Source organism: Sus scrofa, chromosome 15 (assembly GCF_000003025.6).
Source record: "Sus scrofa isolate TJ Tabasco breed Duroc chromosome 15, Sscrofa11.1, whole genome shotgun sequence".
Classification (NCBI taxonomy): Eukaryota; Metazoa; Chordata; class Mammalia; order Artiodactyla; family Suidae; genus Sus; species Sus scrofa.
This window is the reverse complement of record NC_010457.5, coordinates 109,050,933-109,064,044: the sequence shown is the minus strand read 5'-3', so window position 1 is coordinate 109,064,044 and position 13,112 is coordinate 109,050,933. Positions and strand designations below refer to the sequence as shown.

At 48.5% G+C, this 13,112-nt stretch overlaps 1 protein-coding gene across 4 annotated transcripts in view; it reads right to left on the bottom strand.

Annotated features, from left to right (window-relative positions):
* NRP2 (neuropilin 2) overlaps positions 1-13,112 on the bottom strand; it is a 118,071-nt gene that overhangs the window by 28,272 nt on the left and 76,687 nt on the right. For 2 of the 4 annotated variants that reach the window (XM_021076242.1, XM_021076240.1), the window contains exons 13-15: positions 5,794-6,056; positions 3,897-3,993; positions 2,721-2,741 (exon numbers count right to left, since the gene is read on the bottom strand). In XM_021076242.1, the coding sequence (XP_020931901.1) occupies positions 2,721-2,741; positions 3,897-3,993; positions 5,794-6,056 (381 nt within the window). Of the gene's footprint in view, positions 1-2,705; positions 2,742-3,896; positions 3,994-5,793; positions 6,057-13,112 lie in introns of all 4 variants that reach the window. The other 2 variants (XM_021076241.1, XM_021076239.1) reach the window with 1 other exon arrangement.

The window sequence follows — 13,112 nt, the reverse complement described above, 5'->3', positions numbered from 1 at the left end:
CTGTCTCATGATTAATTTACAATGAAAAAGAAAAACAACCCACATTAAAAAAAAAAAAATCCCAAAATACAAAACCAAACCATTCTAACAATGCATGTGCCTGTTGTTAATCGTGTTTCACCATTAACTCTGCATATCCTGCTTGCCCAAACCTGATTTCTCTGTTTCTCTCTCTCTCTCTTTTTTTTTTTTTTTTTTGCGTGAAAAGCCCTATTTAATCCCCAAGGCATCCACGCTCCCCCCAAGAGAGGGCTGCCGCTGCCAGGGGCGGTCACTAGATGAGATAAAGCCAAGGGTCCTCGCTCCTCTCCCAAATGGAAGGCTTCGCTCAAGTCAAAACACAAGGGTGCGCGCTCAAGTCAGAGGGGCCTCAGCCTGATAGAAGCCTCCTCCCCGGGTTCATCTGGCTGCCAAGTCAGAGTTTCATGTCACACTTGCCCGTGTGATCACCACGGGCCACTCTCCATTCCCATCCTGCTCTCCACTCCTCGGCCAAGTCTCTGCTCCCCATGACTTGGTTTCCTCCTTCCAAAGATGCTCGTTATTTCCCAAGACAACAGCCATGGGCCAATCCATGCCACTGTGTACTGCCTTTGCTTAACCCCCAAACCAGCCCGTTGGGAGTGCACTGGAAATTCTTACCTTCAAGTCCCTAAGCCCTGTGTTTATTTTGGCTAAGTGAGCACTGCGGCTCTGAGGATATTTCATTTATATATTTTTTGCAAGAGAATATGACTGGCCTGTGAAGCTTCACGGTAAACACAGCCTCCAGGATAGCACATGTGCCCTGGTTTGTTTATTCTCTTACAGAAGTAAAGTGCTTAGCCACCTCACTTGTCCATCATGGACCCAGACGTGCGTGCTCACGCAGCATAGTGTCTGCAGCGGTGGCTGTCAGCCTCTAACCAGCCTTTCCTGCGAGCTTTGAGTCTCAACAATCAGTAAAAGTCACGTGAAACCACATAAGCAGGTCTCACTTTCCCAGCATCAACATTACCTTGGGTCCTGAAGGTTAGAACTTGAATTTCAACTGTAATCCAAGCCGTTCGCTTTTGATCTTAGCCTTCCTTTCAATACTTTAGACTTGCATTAACATAAATCTCACACCCAAAGAGCACCAACACAGGCACATGAAGACTCTTAATACTTTCAAAGGTGCAATGGGGAGAGGGGGTGGGGTCCAGGGAGGCGGGTGGCAGGGTGGGTGGCAGTGAGAAAGAAAGATATTCTGTGTAGGTCTGTCATTCCCCATTCCTCCTCCTCATCTACAGACTTAGAGCTGTGGGTGATGAGTGGCAAATTGGACGAGATGATTTGGAGTCAGGGAGCGCACGCAGCTAGGTGGCAAACCAGGAATTCATCTCTTTCTAGGCAGGAGCTGGACAGATTAATGAGGGTGAAGACAACGAGTCTAGACTTCAGATATAAAAATGACTTTCCTTATCTCTGAAATGCTGCCACCTGGGGCGTTAAGGCCAGCCAATACAAACAGGGCACAGTAACCCTCACGATTGTTTGCATAAAATAGGTTCTGTCATTAGGTGAGGGTGAGTGTCTCTGAGTGTGCCCAGGCCAACTCCAGTGAAGCACTTATAGAGGGGCGTCTTTTTTCTTTTTAGGACCGAACCTGCAGCACATGGAAGTTCCTGAGCTAGGGGTCCAATCAGAGCAGCAGCTGAGGCCTAGGCCACAGCCATGGCAACACCAGATCCAAGGCGCATCTGTGATCTATGCTGCAGCTTGTGGCAATGCCGGATGCTTGACCCACTGGTGGAGGTCAGGGATCGAACCTGCATCCTCACAGACACCATGTCGGGTTCTCAATGTGCTGAGGCACAACAGGAATTCCTAAAGGGGCTTCTAAATGCTTAGCCTTGGAACCTGGGTGTCAATGAAGAGGACTGCAAAGAGGGCGAGACGTGGAATCTGCTGCCTTAAGCAGGACAGACATTAGCACCCCCAAGCCTGGCGGTCTTTCTTCTCTCCCGGGACAAGGCAAGCATCCTACATTCCTCTCTCTTTGCTCTGCTCTCTCTTTTACTCTCTTAGGGAGAAATGCCCTTTTCTGTGGCTCAGTCCTGTGTTTCAAGAGCTTTAACTCCAGTCACCAAATGTGCTTCCTTCTTCCTTTTATCAGACACCAGCTCCTGAATTCTGCAGCTTTTCCTCCTTAGGATTATCATTCCTGTGTTTTTCCCCCAACTTTCGTCCCTCACACAACTGCCTGCCAGTGTACCTCCCCGAGGGTTAATTGAGACCGCTGCCTTGCTACCCTGTAACTGGAAAGAAAGCATCTTTGGGCAAAAATAAATCATTGCCACCTCATTTCACTTTTAATTTACTACTGATTTTTTTTTTTTTTGTTCCGTCTCCCCACAGCCTCTCCATTCTCACCACTCATGCATTTTCAGCCTCATTGCTCTCCGTTGGACAATGCGAGGCTGAAAGGTTTATCTGTAACCTATTTGTCTCTATTATAGGTTTCTAAACTTTAATTAAACAAGAGACAGTGAGGATCTCAATCCGCCTTTCCCCGCCTCTACAGGTGTTGTTGGCGCCATCTAGCGGTGAAAAAGGTGGCATCTATTTTCTCTTAAAAGCTTTGTCAACTTTGGAGGTTTACTGCCTCCACGAAATTCACATCACTTGGGGGGAAAGGAAAAGGCATGCAGAAATTTATTACAAAAAAAAATTTTTTTTTTTACCTTTAAAATTCTCACCTGCAAAAGCTGAGATGGGTTCTGGAAAAAGAAACAGAAAAAAACGTTGAGTTAGATAAGGGGAAGAAAGAAGGTGAACACGGGGTATGGTGAAGAGGAGTTTCCTCGAGCTTTTTTGTCCTACCCCATGGAAAGGATCCCAGGTTCTCTACAGGCTCTAGCCCATGTCCAACACATCATTATCATGGAGGCCAGGTGGATGGGGAAAAGATTCTCAAAGTTGCTTGGGAACAAAAAGTCCTTTATAGCATAATGGGTCCCCGAAGCATTGTAATCAGTCACTTACCACTGATTACTTTCTCAGAGCCTGGATTACTTTTAGATGCCCGGCCTGCAGAGCTGCCTGAAGGGACTAGGGTGGTCCCAGGTGCTTCTGATATCATCAGCCCCACACACACACCCGGGACCCAAGTGCCAAGAAAAGCACTTGGTGAGTTATTACAGTCACTCTGCAGACTGGAAGTCGGTCTCCTTCCTTCTCAGGATTCCCTCTTGCTTTGGGGAATGTCCATGGCTCTGATGGGAGATGGCCCTTGGGGTGAACTAGGTGAAATACATGCATCTCAGGTGGGCTGGCTGCTCAGCACTTCTGCCCAAGGTGACAGTGTCCTTCCCGTGCTGGTCACCTGACATGCAACGTTTAATCCTACAACTTTGGGACCTGAGGCATTAGAGGTATTAGCTTCAAAGCAAGATCGAAACTCTGACACTACATGCCATGGTTTGCCCTGCCATTCATTCATGTAAAAGAACGACTTGGGTAATTGTGTTATCACTCTGATATAACGTATGTACTATTTTTGCTCACCAGCGAAGGCTTCCATTAAATCCATCAAACCTTTCCAGCATGTAATTCTGACTGGCAGTTGCTCTTGTCCTCCAGCATTTTTTTTGCTAAAAGCTGGAGCCTGATGATGGGGTCTTGGCACCCTGAATCTCCATATCCTCAGTGCATGTCTATTTCGGAATGGGAGTGGGGACAGAAGCCCTCCCCTCATCTCACACCTCTCCCGTCCTGAATGCAGCCTAAGACACAGCTGCATTCCCCCCTGGCCTCCTGCACAGACTGGCACTGCCCCACCCACTGGGTAACAGCTGTGTTTGAAAATGATGTGCAGTCTCCTCTTATACATCCCAGCCCTTGGAAGAGCCACGAAGAGACAGATATTCACGTACCCATACAGTTCTCCAGTGGGACATCGGTGCTTATCCGAATGTCATCAATGGCAATTTCTCCTGAACGTCCTTTTCCGATAACTCCCTCGAACACAATCTAGAAGCCAAAAGAAAAAGAGTCATGGTTAACTGAGCTTGCTGGCCCGAACAGTGCAATGATTTCCAATTTTCTGTTAACTGCAGCTTAAGGTGTGTGCGCGTATGTGTGTGTTACTGCACCTGGTACACATCTGTGGACCACATGGCCATGGCGCTTGAAATCTTAATTTAAAAAGAGTTGGTTCAAATTAAAGGCATATTTGAAGGGATTAATATAGATATATATATACATATGTATGTGTGTATATATACGTATGAAAGTGATGGATATTGTTGTCCAGTAATTAGGAGGTATTGACTAAAAGGACCACAATCAGAGCATGCTTAAAGGAGAGCTGGAATTTCCGTAGCTGCTGTTGATGTTTTTCCCTCATGAATCTTTCAAATGCCCAATCCAGGCATTTGGAAACTCGGAGGACTTGAGCAGGACGGGGGAAGGGAAGAAATGCAGTAGACAGGTTTGATTCACTTTGGGGGGTAATGCTGGCTTGTGGCTCCATTATTACAACTAGAAGGGAAGTGCCTTTCCCTCCCCACTAGTTTACTGAGTACCTCCTATGTGCCAGGCACCAGGACAGTTACAAAAGCCCTGCCCGGAGAATCTCACCACCTTTCTGTGAGACAAAAATGCCAACAGGAGAACAGATACTGACTCACAGATGCTGAAAAAACTTGATTTCCAAAGGAGGCAGTTTGGGGGCGGGGAGAGGGTGGGGGGATATGTTGGGGGCGTGGGATGGAAATCCTCTAAAATTGGATTGTGATCATCCCTGTACAACTATAAATGTAATAAATTCATTGAGTAATAAAAAATGATAAAAATAAAAAATAAAAAATGTAAAAAACAACATGCCAACAGGTGCTGACAATACAGTGCTCTGAACACAGGAGATTGCATTTGAATGGGAAGGCGGGTGGGGGCGGGGAGGAGCTCAGGATGCCTTAGGGGTCCGGGCGAGCGAGCAGGACTGCAGGCTGCACACGGAGCCCCTCTGCTCTGTGGTCTCCAGGCAGCCCTCACTCTCGCCCTCCCCCGGTTCTCTCCGCAAACGAGAGCACACGTCCTCTGGCAAGCTGAGCGAGCAGTTGGCCGCCTCACCAGCCATCTGTTGCTGCTTCTTGTCTGGGGAGGAGCAGGTTAATGCTTTGGCTGGTTCTCAGTCACCTCTTCCACAGTGTGCCTACTCCTACCCAAGTTTCAGCCACAGCTGCGTGTCCCCATCTGTGCCTCGGTCTCTTGCTCTGTGGGGGCAGAGATAATAGAACTCAGCTCCTGGAGCTGGTGGGAGAGAAACCACTCACTTAGGAGTCGCTCTGGTCTGCTGGCCCCTGAGCACATACAGCTACCCTCCCCTTTCCGTGTTCACACTCGCTGGGCCAGGGCTAGGAGGCTGCTCTCCTCTCCTCCTCCTGGGAGTCTGAGGGGCTCCACAGGCCTCTTCCCTTGCGTGTGGAGGGTTTGTTTGTGTTTGTTTCCCTGGCTTCTGTGTCCCTTTGTCAGCCTACCTGGTAGCAATCTAAAATAAAATGGAGAGAAGAAACATTTGTTGGAGAAGATTTCAGCAATATAAAAGGCAATAAGAGGAACAAAGAAGCTAGTCTGGGGGTAGAGATAGGCACATTCTGAATAACAAATAAGAGTGTCATTTAGTTGCCATGGTAACGTGAGAAACACAATGAAAACAGCGGCGCTTAACCGCGTTCCCTAATGATGAATGGGCACGGCCCTTTGAAATACTGAAATACAGATCACAACGATCCCCTTGGATCTCCGTATCGTCTCGGGTCGCCACCCCACCTGGTACTCCATGTCGTAGCTGGGCAAGATGATCCGCCCGTGTTTCCACTCGCTGCCCTGGTCCTCGCGGATGACCCAGAGGAGCTTGCTCTCTTGGCTGGCCTCGCGCACCACCTGCAGCGCCACCCCGCGGCCGCCCGTGGCTTGGTACTGAAACTCCATGCACACGGGGCTCCTGGGCAGGTGGACGGGCGGGCTGATGAGCCGCGCGTACTGGCCCTCTCTCCGGCCATCACTCTGCAGCCGCAAGAAATTCCGGTCATCTGCGGGGGACACAAACCCAAACAGAGGTTCCTGGTAAATGCCTGGGGGAGAGAGACACCAGTTGGCAGTTGTGGCCCATGTGGCCGAAAGCTGGGAGAGTTTGGGTGTCTTTTGTTTATTCATGGACGTGTGTGTCCCACTTTTAAGGCTCCTTCAGAGCCGTGATTCGAATGCTGCATCCGCTTGAAGCCCTTTCTTGAGTATTGCATCAAGTAGGTACCCCCTGCCTATTTCCCTGCTTTGCTTCTTTTGTGCTTTTTACATATGGCAGCCGGTGGGCGTCATTGGCCTTTATGTCTTGACTGGTTTATTTGTGCTTGTCTTTTCCCCCTAGATTTTGAGAGGAAGGCCAGACCCACGTTTTATTCATCCATGGTTTACCCAGAGGGCCAGTGCACTCTCATGAACTGAATAAGAAGGGGATGAAGTGGATGCTAGACTAGAGGATGATTCTGGCCAGGTGGTTTATGCTTCAAGCCTTTATAATCTTGGCTGGGCGCTGTCCAAATGGAAGACATTTAAAACCTTCTGTCTCCAGCAGTGCTACTAGATGATGCCTGGCCCTAGTAAATGCAACTGGAAGCCCAGCATCGAACTTCGAGCAGAACGAGGAATGGTGGCTGAGGGAATGGTGGCTGAGGAGGGGTGATCCAGGCGGCCTGTTCCTCACTCTCGCTTCCCTGCATTGGCCTTTCTTAGAGAGCCAGGCAAACGCAGCCCCAGTGAGAGAGGTGCTGTCATCATCACTAACAAAGGCTATGGGTTTAGCAGAGAACATACACATACTGGGAAATTAAGGTTTCACCCAGACAAATGTTGTTTGAAGAACATATCTTTCAGCTGATTAGATTTTATTTATTTATTTCTGATTTTTTTTTTTTTAAGGGCCTCACCCATGGCACATGGAGGTCCCCAGGCTAGGGGTCCAATCAGAGTTGTAGCTACCAGCCTATGCCACAGCCACAGCAATGCCAGATCTGAGCTGTGTCTGCAACCTACAACACAGCCATGCCGGATCCTTAACCCACTGAGCGAGGCCAGGGATCAAACCCGCAACCTCGTGGTTCCTAGTGGGATTCGTTTCTCCTGCGCCATGATGGGAACTCCTGATTAGCTTTTACATACATCAGTACTCTGTGGGAGACCGAGTTCCTATTCCTGCTGGCAGGCCCCATGCCTTGTAGACATAGGTGTGGGGACCTGTACCAGCAAATCCAGCTCAGGGAGGAGCATGGCGGCCACTTGCCCAGAGAATAAGATGGCCTTTGAGGAGAAAACCTCACTGCCTCCTTTTGGCCCTGAAACATCTTCTGTTGAACACTTCTGCAAGATGGCAGGGGCACTTCTGCGCCACCTCCACAGCACATCAGGCACCTCAAGATCATGTTAATCTGAGACTCTGTACAGCGTTTTCTTCCTCCCCAGGGACTGTGGTGAACATACTGGGCCTGCCAGGGAAGGAGAGGCGAGGACTCCAGAGCCCAGAATCAACAGGGCGCGCCTGGACCACTGGTTTGCTGTTGTTATTCCTGCTGATGTCATCTTTCTAGTGAGAGCGGAGCCTGTGACAGTCTTCCCATCAATGGCCCAGGAACAGCTCCTTCCTCCCCTCCTCCTGACCCCCTCTCTTCCTCTTCCCCGTCTCCCTGAAGCCCATTCAGGTTAGATTCTCCAGGACTATTGCTCTAGAAGCTACCCACCCCTGGAGTCAAATTAGACCAGTTTAGGGATTCTAGTTTGTGTCTCCTTAACCATCCAGAAGCACATTGGTCTAACCCCCCCCCAACATGGGACCTCTTCAAGGCCAAAGTCAGCACAGATCAGCAGGCAGCTGTCTACAGCAGGGAATTTTAATGATGGTGATCTGCTGAGGAGACACTGGTGCCACAACCAGATACTCAAAGATCTTCCACACCTATGCTCTCCTATCAGATCTCATTACTACCGCTATTAATGATAATAATTGTAAGTCACATTTGCATAATGCTGTACAGGTTACAAAGCATGTTGATATGCACTCATAATTTAATCATTGCTATATGCTTATGAGCTAGGTCTTATTAATCTTTGCACAGGATGCAGAAACGGAGGCTCAGAAAGGTTCAAGTGGCTTGTCCAAGGTGGAGTGACTAGAGAGCAGCAGGGCTGGCCTTGACTTTGGGTTTCCCCACCTTCACACAGCAGGCCCCTCACCACAGCTGTGCCCCCAGTTCTTCGTCCCAAGTCCTTGCAATCAATCACACTCTATTCAAAGCAAAACGGCTTCTCTACTGGGTGCTGTTCCCCTTTCTCCTCTTACTGGTAATTCTCCACCATCCCCACCCCATCACCCCCACCTCCACCTACCCCATTTCCTCGGTGGGTTCTTCTCCTAACCATGCTGGCACATTTCTTCTTTTATTTTTTTGTCTTTTTAGGGCTGCACCTGCAGCATATGGAGGTTCCCAGGCCAGGGGTCGAATCAGAGCTGTGGCTACCGGCCTATGCCACAGCCACAGCAACATGGGATCCAAGAGCCACGTCTGCAACCCAAACCACAGCTCACAGCAATGCCAGGTCTTAAACCCACTGAACTGGGCCAGGGATTGAACCCACAACCTCATGGTTACTAGTTGGGTTCGTTAACCACTGAGCCACGATGGGAACTCCTAACCATGCTGGCATATTTCAACATTAATTCACTTCTTTTCTCAACACGTCGAGCATTCACCTGCTGTACCACTGATTTTACCTTGTTTTTGAAAAGACTTGAGGCCCTTGTGCATGCGTTTCAGCAGGTAACCACCTGCTGCCTCGTTCTGTAACTTAACTGGTTCAGTGTGTCTTTCTTATCGCCCCCGTTAGACCCTAACGACCTGGTCTTACACATAGAAGGGTTAATGCTCTTTCTGCCCCTTGACAGTGACAGATATACGCCACTACTCAGGAAAATTTTGTTCCCGTGAATGAATGACACACACATGTATAAAGGATGCGATGAGGCTGTCTGTTGGAAGCAAGATCAGAGGGGAAGTCGGCTAGCCTCTGGTAATCCCTCAGGTTCACATAATCTCTTCACAGTTCCTGCCCATTCTCCTGAGCCAAGGCCCTTTTCAGAGGTGAGGCGATTTTTTTTTTCCCAGACTTTCCTTAAGAAACATCGATACTGAAATATGAATATGTATAAATACAAATGCACAATAACTTTGGCAAAGGGACTATACCTACAACCAAACAGGGTGACCCATAGAAGCATCGAGTCCGCTGAACCGCCCGTGAGAAGCCCCCAAAAGCTCCCGCGCCCCAGTCATTTCCAAGCTTTGACTGTTTCCACCTCACACACAGAGGAAACCAGATTTCGGAGACATTATTCAGCCTTCTTCCTTCACAGTTTCACAAATAAGACCCAGTGGCTGCCTGAAAATTGCTTGGCAGAAATACTGTCACTTGTGTGAATTTACATTCTTAAGCAGCAGGGGAATCATAGCATAATGGTTAGAATTTAGTAAGTAAAATGTGTGTGGAGGTGCAAAGAGCCCAGCCGGCTGGATTTTATCCGGGTCTGTCTTATTTACCCGTCCTGTTGCTGAAACTTCAGGCACGCTTAGGCTAAAGGTTTCACAGACGGCCTCCCCCCGGGGGCTTGAGTGGACCCCCCTCCCCCTTTTCCCCCCACTTTCCTCTCTGCTCTCCTCTCTCTCTCACAATAAGATGATAATCGCTGTGCATGATTTAAAGGACCCCTGGAAGACCAGGGAGTTAATGCTGGTGGCGTGCTAAGCACGAGCAGCTGAAGGATCATAATTCAGTGCTGACATCTGAGCTAATCCACTAGTTTGCAGAATCTCAAGACAAGCAGGCCTCCGAATTTCACTTAGCTAAATCATTTGTGCCCCACTTGTCTGTTAAGTGCTATGAGCTCGAGGGAAGAAAGATGATATGTAAATTTAAGGAATTAGCCGTAGACATCAGTCAGAGGGACGCTGAGCTGCAAAATGTCCCTGCCTGTCACTGAGAAAGGACTGATTAGAAGCAGGACATCATGAAGGAATGGCATTGGCCAGGAAAAGCCCAGGGAGGGGGAGAGGAAGAGCGGGGGCATGAGAACTGACGTCCGTGGAGCACTTCGAGGTGCTGGCGCTCACACCAGGGGCTTTGGTGCCTTATGTAGTCTTCCCTGTGCACTAAGTGTTACGTTCTCTGCTTTTACCACAAAGAAAAAGGAGGCTCTGAGAGCTGAAGTCACAGATGCCCAGAGAATGATGTGAGTGGGATTCGTGGCTTGAGTAAAATCGCCAAAGCCTCGCCTCTTTCCGGGCTGGAATCCTAATGCTCGCTCATCTCTTAAAGCCTCAGTCTTCCCATCTGCAAAATGGGTAGAATAACAGTCATACCGATAGGGTTGTAAGGAGGGGTAAATGGAAAGAGCCCTGTAAAGTGCTTTGCATGGGAACAGGGACACACAGAAGAAGCTCCGTAAAAGCTATGACCTGTATTTCTACTATGATTACTACACACACTGCCTCCAGTGCTTGCCTTTTTGGGTTTTTTTTTTTTTAGGAAAAAATAGTCAAAAGAGCACCAATAACCCAGAAGACCAATCTAAGACTCAAAGGAAGTAACATTTGGCTCAAGGATGGTAAAGATGTTCTCTGAAATGAGATGGTTCCCAAATCCATCCTAACTCCAGAAACCAGCCAGCCCCAAGTTGTACACCAGCACGGTTTTACCATGTCTCTTGGGTCAATCTACAGTAGATGAAATAAAATAATACATACTTTTTTTTTTTGGTCTTTTTTAGGGCCTCACCCATGGCATATGGAGGTTCCCAGGCTAGGGGTCCAATTGGAACTACAGCCGCTGGCCTATGCCACAGCCACAGCAACACCAGATCCGAGCTGTATCTGCGACTTACACCACAGCTCACAGCAACGCCAGATCCTTAACCCACTGAGCGAGGCCAGGGATTGAACCCGCAACCTCATGGTTCCCAATCAGATTTGTTTCTGCTGTGCCATGACGGGAACTCCAAATAATACATATTCTGGAATAAGAGTGGGACCTCAAAAGATCGTCGAGATGGGGCCAGCCCTGCTGCCCTGAGGAACCACGCTGAACACATCCCCAGAATAGCTGTTCACCCTTTGCTTTAAATTCTCCAGAAGAGGAGCTTCCAGAAACCAAGTAAGTCAGCAATGTGTTTTCTGGGTCACAGCCCTAACTGTCCAAAATTTCTTAAATTCAGTTTTCAGCTTTCCTGCTGTCCCCCTCCTTTTCCTGATGGAGTGCAGCCAATCTTTGTCCTCCGACTTAGAAACATTTTCACTCATGAAGAATTAAGACCCTGGTCTTTGTTTCCTCAGGAAACACAACCCTTGTCTCTGTGAATGTCCACTTTTCAGGCCTTTGGTTGTGGCCACTGACCCGCCTTCACACCAAGTGCTTCAGTTCTTTTAAGACATGGTCCCCCCAACTGTGCTGTGAGAGAAGCACTGTGCTATCCATGACATTTGTTCTTCTGGAATATTCTAACGTATGGCTCACCACTGCCAAACACAGGGGAAGTTTTACGCCAACAGTGGCTGTTGATTACTTGATAGAGCAAAGGGTTGACATGGCACGGGCAGGCTGCTTTACTGGACTGCTTAGACTTTAGGGGAAAAGCCCTCTGGATTGTTAGGAGGTCCCCCCAAATGGCAACTGACTGACTAAGAACCAGCCCTGGAGGCTGTCCTGTTCTTGTTGCCCATGGCAGTACTGTCAGCAAGGGAGAGCTTCCAACAACAACAGCAGCAAAAACAATGCAGAGGAAATACATTTAGTCACAGAAAGAAAAGGAAGAAAATACATCCCAGAGATACAATCCCTTTCCTGCTGGACCTGACCTACTTGGGAGGCACTTTGCTGAGACCCTGACTCAAAACATCTGTTGTTGCCCAGGACACGGGGAAAGCAAATCGCAAGGGAATGAACAACAGGAGTTGAAAAGGGCAGAGAGGAAGTGCAGAGGACAAGGTCATTTGGGCGTCTTAACCGGCTGCTGTCTCTAGAAAGGGTCTCCTGACATTTCACCTGGCGATTTACAACCACATCTGGCTTCAGCTGCCTGAGTGTCAGGGGATCACGTGACCTGCTTCTGGCCCAACAGCAATGGAATCAGTTGTGCCGACACCTCAACCAAACCCTGCGATAAATCACCAATCTGATCCCCTGGCTATCGCGAAGCCAAACACACCATCTGTCCAACACACACATCTCCTGGCTAACACCTTGCCCTCCTACTAGAACAGCCATCTGAAAGAATATTTAGTGCTGCAGGAGACCAAGTCTCTTTGTATAGGTCATGCTTAAAACATGAGTCAGCCCCTCGGCTGGCCTCCCAAGGTCAGCCTATCTCTGCGAAGGTCCTTAAATTAACAACTGGTTAAAGGAAACATTGACTTTGGATGAACCTAGCAGGATGTTCTCAAGGTTTACAACTGACCATCTTGTGGCCATTTGGGATTTCAGGTCTGGGCTTTGCAGGAGTCTACCTAGAGCTGTTTTAGGGGTACGTCAGCTTTCATGGCGGTTTGCAGTGGGGTCAGTCTTGTTATCCCTCTGCCCCTTCATTATCAAGCTACACACTCCACCAGTTATGACTTTGAGAAAAAAATGAATAATGGCTTCTCCTCTCTGCTGCTGTCTTTTCTACAAAGCCAGAGAGGTTTTCCTTCCTCCTTTCCTTCAAAAAGGGCCTCTGTACTTTCTTCTTCCAGCTGAAATTATTCGGAATACTGGCTTTCTTTTAGCCAAGCTGTTCCTGGTCTTTAATTATCTAGCATGGTCTAAGCCTGGGAAGTTCCCATCTGCATTCGTTGTGGTTGTGCCCCGGCCAAGCCACAGCAACCTCTTTCCGAAGGCAGTTCAAGCTAATGCCAACCAGTGTCTGGGGTGTCTGCCACCATCAGTCCCATCTATGAGGAAGGTCTTTTGAGATCAGAGAATTTCATCTTAATTCACAGAACCATTGTGAACTCACCACCCCAACTCAAGCGCATTGTAAGCAAGTTGAGTCATCAATTATTTCATTTCTT